We start from the raw sequence: 14,609 nt of genomic DNA on the forward strand, positions 1-14,609 counted from the left end.
AACAATGTACAAGACTTTACTGTCACTTTTTATAATTTCAATGCATCCTTTCTAAATAAAAGTATCAAAAAATCAGTCTGGTTGCTTTACAAGGTCAAATTAAAGTGTTTTTTTATTGATTTGCACTTAACTTTTAATTTCAGAAAGGAACAGTAACTTTTCCAGCAAGTTTGTCATGTTTTGAAAGGCGACTCGGCAGTTCATTAACACTCTTTATATGTCTTATCAGCATTAAACACTCTTATACCATAGAATAAGGTTTCCATTTATACCTGGCTCTTCTAGTTCAGTGTATACTGTGTGTGCAGGGCAGGTGTGTAGTATTTGTGTTGAAGCGCCGTATCTCATGTCAGCTTTGTGTACATTTTTATGTGTATGTTTAAATGTGTGTATGTTGATAGATCAGCAGAGAGCTCCGGCATGTAAACTAATGTGTGGTTTGAGTTGCTGAATTAAGGAGATGCTGTGACGTGCATGTAACAGTGCTGATGTGTGATTAGCACAGAATACATGGTGTGCAGACTCTTTTATTGGAAAAACGTTTTACTACAGCAGTTACAGAGCACCCTACTGAGGGCTCACTGCCGTCACAGCATGATACTGTCTCTGAGTGTTTGTGTATGTGGTTATGGGAAGGGGAAATGGAAGAATTTATTGAAAATGATTTTTTATTCTTTAAGAATGGACAAATAAATCTATCTTTTGCTCTCTGTCTCTCTCTCTCTCAGGTGGTCGAGTTGGTTCAGTTCAGTCTGATGCCAGCAGCAGTCCCACAGAGCATGGTCATATGGGTCAATCTCACCCCACGTACCCTGTTGGACCACAGGTGAGAACACGCATCTTTTCCACTTAAACAATTTCATGAACATGAAATGGCATTCACAGCCCATTTGAAATGTGCCCATATTTCTGAGTGAAAAATTAGTGTAGGGCTTAAAAGTGAGTGTTACAGACTAGAATGGAACCAGACGGAGTGTAAGTTTACAAAACTTGGCTAGCATTAGAGTTACTCTCCAACACTGACCTGCCCAACTAACTAAAACTAGCATTGCTCCTTAATGGGTTTTTTTCAGTTGCGTAGCAGTAGCTCAGCTGTTTTCAGAATAATAGCTAGTGTAGTTACAGTCTACTTTTTACAAAATCAGAAAGAACTTTGTTTGTTTACACACACAAGGAATTTGTCTTGGTAACAGGAGCTTTAAGTGCAGAAAAAAGTACACACATAGTGCAGGCGTACATTAAAATTAAGGTATTAAAATGAAATATAACACTACTAATAAAGAGATCAGATATAGAAAAGATACAGAATAAACAATAACATTGAAATGGTATATGGCGATAGAAATATAGAGAAAAAATATACAAGACAGACAGACAAAAGGTAGCATAAGTAGTGTGACAAAACATGAAATAAATGGGTCGACCGATATATATCACCAAAGCCAATATATTGGCTAATATTTGTCATTTTTTAAATTACCGCTCAACCCAATAAGTGTCAAAAGTTGGACTTCAATTTTGGCTGCACTGAACTTTTATTTTGACAGTACCGAGAATGCATTGCAGTGCCTGAGCACAGACACACAAGAGCTCCCATATTCTGTTTTCATTAGTTTACTGTCTTTGATTAATAAATTATTAGGCAGAACAGTTAAACAAAGACAGTAAGCATTGAGCATTTGCCTTTCTAGTAATAGAAAGACAAATGGCAGATTTGTGAATCAGAATCCAACTAATTAATTCAAAGGAATGATTTGTTCACAAATCAGACGTTAATCTTTTTCTGATGAACATGCCAAGTAGTGTTCTACATATCTACGGATTCTAAAAACATGAAAATATATGGTGCATGAGTCAAAGACTGCTTTTATGTTGCTTTAGTGTCTTGAAAATACTTGAACATCTCATTCCCATTAATGAAAACTCTTAAGAAAAAACAGTATACAGAATAAAGTAAGTTCTACATGTTTGGAATGACATGACGGTGGTTTGGGGTGAACTGTTCTTTTTCAAAAAGTAATAAAAGATCAATTTTGATGACTTTGCCATTACTTTAAGGAGCATACCATCCAACTCAACACCTAACCAATGCCCCAGTAAAACAAACACACACATGCACATACGTTTAGAAAATCAACTGTAGTCTTTTTTTAGGATGTGTAGAACAAACAAGCTCTTTCAAGAGATGGAGAATGATCATTGTCTGTTGCCATATTCAGCTCAACATGCCGCAGCGATGTCCAAGCCCTTGTCTTCTCATTCCCTTGAGCTCTGCCTTAATAGATGAACCCTGTCAGGACAGTCCCACAGAAACAAACACTTTTCAGCCACACTGCTCTCTCCCTGTGCCATGGCCAATTCCCTTGTTTCTGGATCAATATGTTTTGATGGATTCTCACTCTAGAGACGGATATTGTGTGCACTGCCATTACGGAACTGGATCAGTAAGAGGGCAGTTAGCCCTACATGGGTCCGATTCTTTCTTGTGCCTTTGGCTTCATTCGCGCACACTGTTATCAGTCTGATTACGAGTAATCTTTCAGCGTTTCCTCCACTGGGCCGCTCCCTCCGTTCTTCTTATTAGAAAGAGAAATGGGATGGGTAGGTTTAATCAAAGGGTAATTTAATCCCAAAAGCCAGATCAAGAAGGTATAGAGTGTTGCTTATTGGCCAAAGGGTCTTGGGGACACATATGTTCAGTATTGATTCTGTTAAAATTAGTTTTTTAAAATGATTTGTTTCTTCCAATCATGCCTTAGATGCTTGACTATTAACACGCTTGTCTTGTTGTGCAAAATTCATCAAACTGACTTGCTCTACCTCTGAAATTACTTCTTTTGAGCCACATTTCATGATTCATTTGAACCCTGATGGATAAGATCAAGTCCCATTTTCTGAATTAAAACCTAGTTTAACTCAGAAATATCTCATCATACCATTTTAGGGGGCAGATTTACTAACAGCTAGCACCCGCGCAAACCATATTTTGGCGTTAAAATTGTACTGTCGGGAATGGGATATACTAAAGACGCGCAAGGAAGAATTAGCACTGAAAAGGCATGGACACAGTTATTTTTGCGCCTGACCTAATTGAATATGCATTTGTAAGAGGTTTCCTTTCAGATGCAAAATTTATGGGAGGAGAGTATTCAAATGAATTTACTAACGTTTGCGCTCGTCAAATTGCTGGTATTTGCGCCATTATTTTAACGCCCAAAAAAGCATGTCTTAAACTATTTTGCACCTGTGTCATAAGGAGATCACCCACATGATAAGCATCAGCTCTGCTTATTTGCGACTATGCTAATTTGCACTGCTCTTGGTATATTGCGTTGGTCGATATGTAAATGAGATGTTGCGCCTGTTTTCTTTAATTTGCGTGTTGTCAGTAAATCACCCGCAGAAATTTCCACGGCCATCGGCGCTGTTTTGGAATTGCTGTCTCGCTCTAATTTGCCCTGTTTAGTAAATCTGACCCTACATGCTTTTAAAATGGCCATTTTATCATTTTAAAAACTAATTTAATAATTAAAAATAATTGCATTTCGCAGACTGTTTTTCCATGGTATTGTTTGCAGTATCTTGAAGTACCATTTAAAATATGGTATATTAATACAGTAATCATTCTGTATGATTTTATATTTCAATGTTATCATCATATTGAAGTCATCATCTGACACTATCAATATGATTCCAGCTGGATACTTTATTTTGCAAAAGTTACCTTTTTCTCCATATTAAAAGTAGTTTGACAGCTGAATTTGAGTGTATATATATTTCAGAAACAGTCTTGCAAACTATAAGTGCATTTATGACAAATATGCCACAATATCTTTGAAAACTGGTGTATGTAAATGGACATTTAGGAACAGTGAGGTGGTATCCCAAAACATCCCAAGGGTATTTTGAGTGAGGAGTTGTTCAGCCATTTTAAAGTGTGTTTTGATCCTGGGGGATCCCATTTCACAGACACGCTGGGGTTCAGATCAGTTTGTCAGCTGCCTTGTCGCTTAGCGAGAGGGCTGATGGGAAAACGGTGTGAGCTATTAGTGAATCTAACAGGAAAAAGAAAGAGAGAAGAACCGGTTTTCATGCGGAGTCAAGGAGTATATTGCCCTCCCATGATTCCTGACATAGACATTCTGCTGGACACAGCATAGTAGTTTGTTCTCCCTGGCAAAGCCCATGAAAATTATGACAATTGAAGTTGTGTTTTATCACAGTTAGATTCCTTGTATATAGGTGTTTTTGTGGATGCATTGTGGATGTCAGTTTTCATCTTGTTCACACAGGTGTCTGAGCAGTAACCACAGGTGTGATTCACATCACATCGCATTAACTATGAACATGTCCCACTAATGTTTGATGACAGAAAGTCTTCAAATACTATTTAAACAGTATCTTATAATTTTACTGTGATGTAACTTTTTAAAATGTAATAATTTAATAAAATTTGTTAATGTATTAATTAATATTGGATAAAATAATAAAAGATTTATATCAAGGAGCTATTAATCTGTTCAGTGGGTGCAGTCTTTTGCTTTTTCTCCTCTAAAATGTATGTTTTGTGGTATTCACATGACCTGCTTAAAATTAGGAAAATAATATAAAATTCGGAAACTTTTTTTTGTGAGCTAAAATGTAAACATGACTAATTTTATTACCGATTACTGAAAAATATAGAAACTGTAAAACTAAAACTAAACTAAACTAAAAAAAAAAAAAAAAAAAAAATTAAGTTTTGGGGGGCTTGTTTTTTACCAAGTTTCTAAATGACTGAAAAAGTACTTTCTGCCAAAAATTAACAAACATGTCTTCATATTAAATGAAGAACTTTTAATACTCATGTTAACGTGCACCATTCCAAATAGACATGTCTGTATTTTATAAAGTTTCTCTTAAGCTTTCAGTTATTCATCTGGTTTTAGTCATCTTCAGACTGATGGAGGCTCTTCAGCTCAGTTGTTTAGGTCAAGTGCCCTTTTAATAATTTCCTCAGTTCAGTGAGTGGAGTTCAGAATGGGCCATTAGGAGTTGGTTGATTTGTACGAAAATGCCAGTGCTACAGACAAATTTTTTTTTTTTTAAAGAATTCAAACAAAAGCACAATAAAGTAGCTGCATTTTTAAGTGGCATTTTTAAGTTGCCTACAGTCCTGAAATAAATGTAAAATGTCGGTTTTAGAGTGTTCTTAATTTAATCCTTTATTTATAGATTGAAGAACTATCTACATGTTCCATAAATATGTCATCGTCCTATATTTGCTCATACATCGGTTTGTCAAAGTTATAACAAAGCCTGAATTAATACTTTTATTCAGAAAAAAATGCAATAGATTGACAAAAGTGAGAGTTAAAACACTTATAATTGTCACGGGACGTAGTTGTAGCAATAGCGCATGATGAAGGAGTAAATGTAAATAGTCTTTAAAGGGGTGGTTCAGTGTTTTTTTTTTTTCTAGGCTTGATTGTGTTTATCAGGTGTGGTCTAACATGTGTTAATGCGTCGTTTTTTTAAAAAACGCATTATTTTTCACATAATTTACCTTTATTCCACACCGCTCTGTCCCTTCTCTGAGAAACGCGCTGATCAATTTACTGCTTTTATGAAGCCCCTCCCTCAGAAATAGGCGATGGGATCTGTTTGGTTAGCTAGCCCAGTGTGTTGTGATTGGCTAAACCGCCTCTAGTGTGCGTCTAAACGTCCCGCCCCTCACCTCAGCGGCATGTGCTCCGGCTGTATTGTAAACAAAGGCGTCCTTAATATCGCTTATCAGTTTGAGCCCAATTGAGAAGCAGAGGATGTTATTGAAGAGGATTGTGCAGAACCTGTGCAAGCACACCTTTTAATAGTAGGCCTATGTTTTTTGTTTATTGTCTCATACATTTAGATACGCTGGTATTTGTAAATGCTACTGCTTATGTTAGCTTTTAATATACAGTTTTATCCTGATTAAAGCTTTAATGCAGTATGGCAACTGCACGTGCATCCATGTATAACGCTTCTCATAGCTATGTGAAAATAAGTGTATAATTGTAACAGTTCATTGCTGGAGCTGAGCTGAATGAGAGAGAGATGCAGAGTGTGTGCAGAGCAGGGGGACGCGAGGAACAGTATTAAGAACGGCTGCTTTAGAACATTGATTTTGAAACTTGTGAATCCATTAGAATCGTTAGAAGACAGAATTGCGATTCATATATGAATAGATTTTTACGTGCACCTCTAGTTCCTCTTCAGGAACTCGAGCTGCGTTGGAGGATGCTTTGGGAATGCCCTTCAGCATGACCGGCTCTGAACCACGTGTGTAATCTGTCCAATGGATGGGCGAGACGTCACGGGCGGGGTGACGTAGCAACCAGGAAGCTTAAAAGCACGTGCAGGGAAACCGGCGTCAGCTTTCTGTCATTCAGCAAGCGCTCTGTGAGTGTGTCAGTCTGATATCTGTTTGTGAGTCTTATTTAGTGTTGTCTGTCACGAAATCACAAGACAAAACCAAACACCTAAGGCGAGGGCAGGCAGCGTTCAGGCTGTGTGTTCCTCCCTGCCCGCGTTACTTTACGGGTGGGGATACACACAGTTTGTTTGTTGTCTGCTTGGGAGCGAAGCACGTAGAGTCAGCTTTCGAGGGAGAGTGTTCCCTAGATCTAGAGCTCATTCTTGAGGCTTGGAAGCCCGCGCTGTGGTTCTTCCCCCTCTGAGTGAGAGCTTGCTGCTGCGGCCATCTTTCTCTGAGGAGATTGATGTTGTTTGTGTGGCTGAGCGGCTCGCTCGCTGCCGAGGCAATGCTTATATAACATCATTCGGTTTTTGATGTGAATCTTACTCACCAGACTGAGTAACTGCATTTAATTCTGAGGAATAAAAATAAGTATATATCTGACTATGAGAAGTTAGATATACAGGGGCTCTTGGGATAAAAATTTCTCGAGTGAGAGCTCGCGTTTACCTCTCTTCCTCTGAGGAGGTTGAGGTGGTCAGCAGGGGCTGCTGGGTGGGAGCAGTCCCAACCTACCTAAACAGACCCTCAGTCGGTGGATAGTAGATGCCATTTCGATCGCTTATGAGTCCTCTGATCTCCCTTCGCCTTTAGGGGTCAAGGCTCATTCTACTAGAAGTGTGGCAGCCTCCAAGGCCTTCTTGGCAGGTGTCTCGATGCAGGACATCTGCGATGCTGCGGGATTGTCCACGCCCCTAACCTTTGTCTATGGCTTAGACATGCGAGCCACCCCTGGCTCTAGGCACGAATCGTCGACCAAAAATGCCTGCAGGTCCCCTACCCTCTTGACCGAGGCCAATGCGGTGAGGAGCACTGTCTTCAACGACAGAAACTTAAGCTCTACTGACTGCAGAGGCTCGAAGGGCTCCTCCTTCAAGGCTGTCAGGACCGAGGGGAGATCCCAAGAGGGTAACGGGTGAGGGGGCGGAGGATTTAGCCTCCTTGCCCCTCTGAGAAACCTGACGACCAAGTCGTGCTTCCCCAAAGACTTACCATCTACTGCCTCGTGATGTTCGGAAATGGCGGCAACATACACCTTAAGGGTGGAGGGAGACAGCCTTCGCTTCAACCCATCCTGCAGGAAAGAAAGCACGACTCCGATCGGGCATCTACGGGGGTCTTCCCGGCGGGAAGAGCACCAATCGACAAACAGGTTCCACTTCAGCCTGTAAGCGTGTCTGGTAGACGGGGCTCTAGCTGACATGATGGCGTTTACTACCGCTGGAGGTAGCCCACCTAGAACCTCCGCGTCCTGTCCAGGGACCACAAGTCTGGACGTGGGTGCCAGGGGGTGCCCCCTCTCTAAAAAAGGAGATCCCTCCTCAGAGGAATTTGCCAATAAGGGGCTGTCGCGAGGAGCATCAGTTTGGGGAACCAAGTCCGACTGGGCCAGTATGGCGCTACCAAGAAGACCTGCTCCTCGTCCTCCCTGACCTTGCACAGTGTCTGTACGAGAAGGCTGACTGGGGGAAACGCATATTTGCGTAGGCCCCGAGGCCAGCTGCACGCCAGTGCGTCCGTGCCGAGGGGTCCCTCGGCCAGGGAGTAGAACAACTGGCAATGGGACGTGTCCGGGGAGGCAAACAGGTCTACCTGCGCGTCCCCAAAGCGCCTCCAAATCAGCTGGACTGTCTCGGGGTGGAGTCGCCATTCTCCCGGAAGGGCGGGCTGATGTGAGAGCTCGTCGGCTGCACGATTGTGCTCGCCTGGGACATGAATGGCGCGAAGCGACCTCAGATGCTTCGGACTCCAGAGGAGGAGATGACGGGCGTGTTGCGACATGCGACAGGAGCCATGTAGACATGTAGACCGCCTTGGTGGTTGATGTACGCAACGGTCGCAGTGTTGTCCGTACGGACCAGTACAGGCTTGTCGTGTAGCAGCGATTTGAAGCGGCGCAGTGCAAGCCATACTGCTTGCAACTCGAGGCAGTTGATATGCCACTGCAGTCGGGGCCCCGACCAGAGCCCCGCAGCTGCATTCCCATTGCACATGGCACCCCAGCCCCTGGCAGAGGCATCTGTTGACACAACCACATGCCTGGATACTTGCCCTAGGGACACTCCTGTCTGAAGAAAGGCAAGATCTGACCACGGGCTGAAGGTCTGTGCCGGTATGTGCCATGTCGCCATGCCCATCTCGGGACCCGGTCGTGAAGCCAACGCTGAAGCGGTCTCATATGAAGTAACCCGAGCGGCGTGACAGCGGCTGCGGATGCCATATGCCCCAGGAGCCTCTGAAACTGTTTCAGTGGAACCACCGCTTTGCGCTGGAAAGACCCCAGGCAGTTCAGCATCGACTGTGCACGCTCTACTGACAGACGTTCTGAGAGGTTGAACAAGTCCAACTCCATGCCGAGAAAAGAGATCCTCTGCACCGGGGAGAGTTTGCTCTTTTCCCAGTTGACCCGAAGCCCCAACCGGCTGAGGTGACTGAGCACCGTGTCCCGGTGTTCGCACAACTGCGCTCGGGACTGGGCCAGTATGAGCCAGTCGTCGAGGTGGTTAAGAATGCGAATGCCTGCTTCCCTCAATGGAACGAGGGTTGCGTCCACGACCTTGGTGAAGACACAAGGCGACAGGGATAGCCCGAAGGGGAGGACCTTGTACTGATACGCTCGCCCTTCGAACGCAAAGCGGAGAAACGGTCTGTGTCGAGGAAGAATCGAGACATGAAAGTACGCATCCTTGAGGTCGATCGCTCAACCAATCGAAAGGACGGACGCATTGAAAGATGCGTCTCTGCGTCAACATCCTGAACTGTAGCTTGTGAAGGGCCGGGTTCAGCACGCGCAGGTCCAGGATTGGTCGTAACCCACCGCCTTTCTTGGGTATGATGAAGTATGGGCTGTAAAACTCTGACCTTGTCTCGGCTGGAGGGACCGGCTGTACCTCATCCCCAGAGCCTAGCTCGCCCTCCGATGCAGCGATCGACATCCTGTCATCTGTCTGTGCTCCGCACGAAATGCTGGGCCCCGCCCTGTCCGAGGAACCAGCAAACTTGTCCGGGAACACCAGGCGGTGCGACGCGCTAGAGGAATGAGAGGCCCGCGGAGACGTACTCGACGGGGAAGCTCTCACCGTGATCAGATCTCCCTGACCATGAACCGAAATAGCCCTCCGAGAACCGGTGAAGCTAGAACAGGGCATGGCAAGGGGGATACCCCCCGTTTCATGAGGAGGTATCTAGACTGCAACACCGCGATGGTCATGTTCCCGCACTGAGAACATGACTCATCCATGAGCGCTGCCTTAGCGTGCTGCAAGCCCAGGCACGAGATACAGCGATCATGACCATCAGATGAAGCCAGGAAGCGACCACATCCAGAAACGCACAAGCGGGAAGCCATCTTTAAAAAGACGCTCATCGCTCATGAAGCTCTTTTAGAAATTGCTCCTTTTTTTTTTTGAAGGAAATTACTTTTTTAGAGAGCACTGAAGCACCCAGGGGAGGTTGCGGCGAGACCGCAGAATGGAAGCTGCAGCCCGCCGAGGTTTCTAGCAGCCTGGATGGCAACCCCCGCTGACGCGCCGTGACACCAACGGCAGCTGTTTTTCCCAAACACTCGCGGAGATTCGTCCTGTAGAAGGCTCGGCTCCAAAGCGAAAAGCTGATGTGCGTTTGCACGCGCTCTCCTTTTATACCCGCGCTGCGGAGCGGGGTGCGTGTGGCGAAACATGCACGCCAACTGTCATTGGCTTGTTTAACACTCGAAGGTAATTGGGATCTCGCCCGAGAGATCCCAATTGAGAGATCCCCTGAGATCCCCTCAAGAGAGATCCCCTGACGTAACGTCGAACGTGACTGACTGAAAGGAACCATGGTTACATGCGTAACCTGAGACGTTTTCTCTTCCTCTTCTCTAAAGCAGTCGAGCATGGCCATTCAGAGAAGCATATTTTGAAAACATTTTTAAAAAGTCATACTCACCCTAAACTTTTGAACCATACAGTATATTCCAACTAATTAAGAATATATCAACAAATGGAGTTCTTAACGGATTTATTTAAAAAGTAAAGATTTCAAGCATCATGTGGACACAGTGGCAAACCAGGCAGTGGCATTCACTTTGAGATTGAGATGAGATGCTGGCAGACAATCTTTGATTTTGTGCCTCAAGTAACCGTCATCACACACACACACACACACACACACACACACACACACACACACACACACACACACACACACACACACACACACACACACACAAAAAACAGCAAGATAAAAAAAACTAAGCATTTAAATATCTTACTAAAACTAATTATTGGGAGATTTAGAGTATTATAAGCATTTTATGTAAGTTGTCTGCTATACTGTTATAAAGATCAGAAATGAATGTGTTTTGTTTAAAAGTCATTTATATGTTATAAAGGACTATTATTTCATATGTTGGGCTAATCAAGTAATTAATCATTTCTGGGATTGTTTCTGAAGCACCCAGGGGAGGTTGCGGCGAGACCGCAGAATGGAAGCTGCAGCCCGCCGAGGTTTCTAGCAGCCTGGATGGCAACCCCCGCTGACGCGCCGTGACACCAACGGCAGCTGTTTTTCCCAAACACTCGCGGAGATTCGTCCTGTAGAAGGCTCGGCTCCAAAGCGAAAAGCTGATGTGCGTTTGCACGCGCTCTCCTTTTATACCCGCGCTGCGGAGCGGGGTGCGTGTGGCGAAACATGCACGCCAACTGTCATTGGCTTGTTTAACACTCGAAGGTAATTGGGATCTCGCCCGAGAGATCCCAATTGAGAGATCCCCTGAGATCCCCTCAAGAGAGATCCCCTGACGTAACGTCGAACGTGACTGACTGAAAGGAACCATGGTTACATGCGTAACCTGAGACGTTTTCTCTTCCTCTTCTCTAAAGCAGTCGAGCATGGCCATTCAGAGAAGCATATTTTGAAAACATTTTTAAAAAGTCATACTCACCCTAAACTTTTGAACCATACAGTATATTCCAACTAATTAAGAATATATCAACAAATGGAGTTCTTAACGGATTTATTTAAAAAGTAAAGATTTCAAGCATCATGTGGACACAGTGGCAAACCAGGCAGTGGCATTCACTTTGAGATTGAGATGAGATGCTGGCAGACAATCTTTGATTTTGTGCCTCAAGTAACCGTCATCACACACACACACACACACACACACACACACACACACACACACACACACACACACTTAAAACAGCAAGATTAAGCATATGTCACACAGCTTTGTCAGAAGAATCTTTGTTGTCATCCTTTGAGTGGTTAATTTTTTTTTTTTTTTTGCATTCTTTTAATGTCAGTGTTTAAAGTGAAAGAAATTACATCTTTCAGTATGTTCTATAAGAAGGGTTTTATCCTTTTTTGACAAATTCCTTTTGTCTGTTTGTTTTTCCATGTAGATGGAGAAAGAATATTTAATAGTGTTATTTTATGCTGATTATCATTTGATTCAAAATATTTGTTATAAATGAAATGTTAAAGCAATGAGTAAAGCCTTGTCTTATCATACAGAAATCAAATGCACCAGTGAACCACTTACAGTTTGATTGTTTTCTCTAGAAAAAAAATACTGCTTGAATAATTGCACTTTATATCTTTATTGCCATTCTATTCCATGTAATTCCATGCATTTTTTTCTCTCCATTCATAAATTAGGAACAGTGCAGCATGCCAGAAATGATGAAACTGCTTCAACCAGGAATGTTTTATTCTGCGTAACATTAAAGTCCCCAAATTAAAATTCTGTTGTCATTTACTCAACCTCATGTTGCTCTTTTCTATACAACTAAAGAGTCTGAGACACTGTTTCACACTATTGACAGTGTACAAATTCATAATTGAAGAAACAATGCTTGAAAAATAAGACTTGGATGAGAAAGCCTTCAATTATAAAGTTGACTACAAAATTAAGCCAAAGAAGCATAGATAAATGCTAATGGGGGTGATGATAACATAGCCTGTGTTTGTAAGTGAGAGAGAGTGAGAAATTGCTGGCTTGTTGGAAGGAGGAGCAGGCGGTGTGGTAGCTGTAAGCTGAATCACAGACAGGCTTTTTGTACAGTATATAGGTGTAAAACAGTGCTTGGGTGAGCTGAAAAGAAAAATGCTCTGGTCTCCTGCAGGAAAAGCATTTGATTTGTCAGACCCAGCAGTGGATTCTGCTAGCACAAGCACTTTTAGCTAATATTGTCCAATTCTCAACAGTAAGTGTTTTGGCATCAATGTTATTCTGTATTTTGTGTTAAATTTGGAGGTTTTAAAGTAGATTTTCATATGCATTTCAAACTGGAAAATAAAAATTAATTGTATACACTTACTACCGTTCAAAAGTTTGGGATCAGAACGATTTTTAATGTTTTTTAAAGAAGTCTCTTATACTCATAAAGGCTGCATTTATTTGATCAAAAATCCAGGAAAAAATTTAATATTGTGAAATATTATTACGATGTAAAAATAACGTTTTTCTATTTTAATATACTTTAAAATCTAATTTATTCCTGTGATGCATAGCTGAATTTTCAGCATCATTACTCCAGTCTTCACTGTCACATGATTCTTCAGAAATCATTCTAAGATGCCGATTTATTATCAGTGCTGGAAACTGTTGTGCCGTTTAAATTTTTTTTTTGGGAACCGTGGCCCCTTTTTCAGGATTCTTTGATGAATAAAAAGTTAAAAGAAGAGCATTTATTTAAAATAGAAATATTTTCTAACAATATACACTACCGTTCAAAAGTTTGGGTTCAGTAAATCTTTATTCTTTCTTTTTTGAAAGAAATGAAAACTTTTATTCAGCAAAGATGTGTTAAATCGATAAGAAGTGATAGCAAAGATTTATATTGTTAGAAAAATTTTATAATAATAATAATTTCTTACATGTATATAGCGCTTTTCTGGGCACTCAAAGCGCTTTACATAGAAGGGGGGAATCTCCTCAACCACCACCAGTGTGTAGCATCCACCTGGATGAATAAATATTTTCAATAAATGCTGTTCTTTATAACTTTTTATTCATCAAAGAATCCTGAAAAAAGTGTCACAGTTTCCCAAAAAATATTTGGCAGCACAACAGTTGCCAACATTGATAATTCTAATAATAAATCAGCATATTAGAATGATTTCTGAAGGATCATGTGACACTTTATACTGGAGTAATGGCTGATGGAAATTCAGCTTTGCATCACAGAAATAAATGATATTTTAAAGGATATTAAAATTGAAACCATAACATAACACAACATTTTGCAAGATTACATTTTTTTCTGTATTTTTGATCAAATAAATGCAGCCTTGATAAGCATAAGAGACTTCCTTACAAAACATTACAAGTCTTACTGATCCCAAACTTTGGAAAATAATTTTAAATAAAACATAAAATTATAAAAAAAAGAACTCGACTGTGATGCTTCACATCGTACTTTAAAAAACTTAATTAACTTCCTATTTGCTTTCTTTTCAGTCTCTGTTGGTTGCTCAGCAGCTGGCGTCAGCAGTTAGTGGAGTGATGTCCGGAGGAGCTCCTGGTCTCAACCAGCCCATTCTGATCCCCTTTAACGCTGGCGGGCATCTGGGTGGGCAGCAGGGCCTGGTTCTGTCTCTGCCCACTGCTGCCAACATACAGGGCCTGGTGGCAGCCGCTGCTGCTGGTGGCATCATGACACTCCCCCTACAGAATCTGCAAGGTATGAGTCCATATTGATCCGATTAAAAAGTATTGGTGTAGAAACGATTTTAACAAATTTTGAAGTAAAAAAAAACTGAAATAGTATTTTCTTGTAAAACATACTTGAGTAGTCTTTGTATAATTTACAACAAAATTTGCAATGCTGTGTGTCAGTATCAAGTTTTTGAAAATTATTTTAGAGAATGTACATTTTAATTTACACTTTATTTATGGATGTGTTTTTTTTTTCATCAAAAGATCAGCAAGACATATTAAGTATATTTACATGGTCTTGTCTAGGTGTCTATGGTCTTTTTACTTTAATTCTGACTTTAAGTCTGACGTCTCATCAAAGCAATGCAAATATGCGTACATATAATGTATTTAGAGGCCACAGAAACAAAGCCAAAACCTGGACATTATAGGCAATTTAGAAATCCCAGCCAGGACATGTCCAGG

At 41.7% G+C, this 14,609-nt stretch overlaps 1 protein-coding gene across 1 annotated transcript in view; it reads left to right on the forward strand.

The window, feature by feature from the left end:
- The window catches only part of LOC107589981 (POU domain, class 6, transcription factor 2), a 46,259-nt gene that overhangs the window by 26,840 nt on the left and 4,810 nt on the right, over nt 1-14,609 (forward strand). Inside the window, exons 2-3 of the mRNA XM_016278573.1 lie at nt 729-826; nt 13,947-14,169. Of these exons, the coding sequence (XP_016134059.1) occupies nt 729-826; nt 13,947-14,169 (321 nt within the window). The remainder of the gene's footprint in view (nt 1-728; nt 827-13,946; nt 14,170-14,609) is intronic.

Source organism: Sinocyclocheilus grahami, unplaced genomic scaffold, assembly GCF_001515645.1.
Source record: "Sinocyclocheilus grahami isolate Dianchi unplaced genomic scaffold, SAMN03320097.WGS_v1.1 scaffold122.1, whole genome shotgun sequence".
NCBI lineage: Eukaryota > Metazoa > Chordata > Actinopteri > Cypriniformes > Cyprinidae > Sinocyclocheilus > Sinocyclocheilus grahami.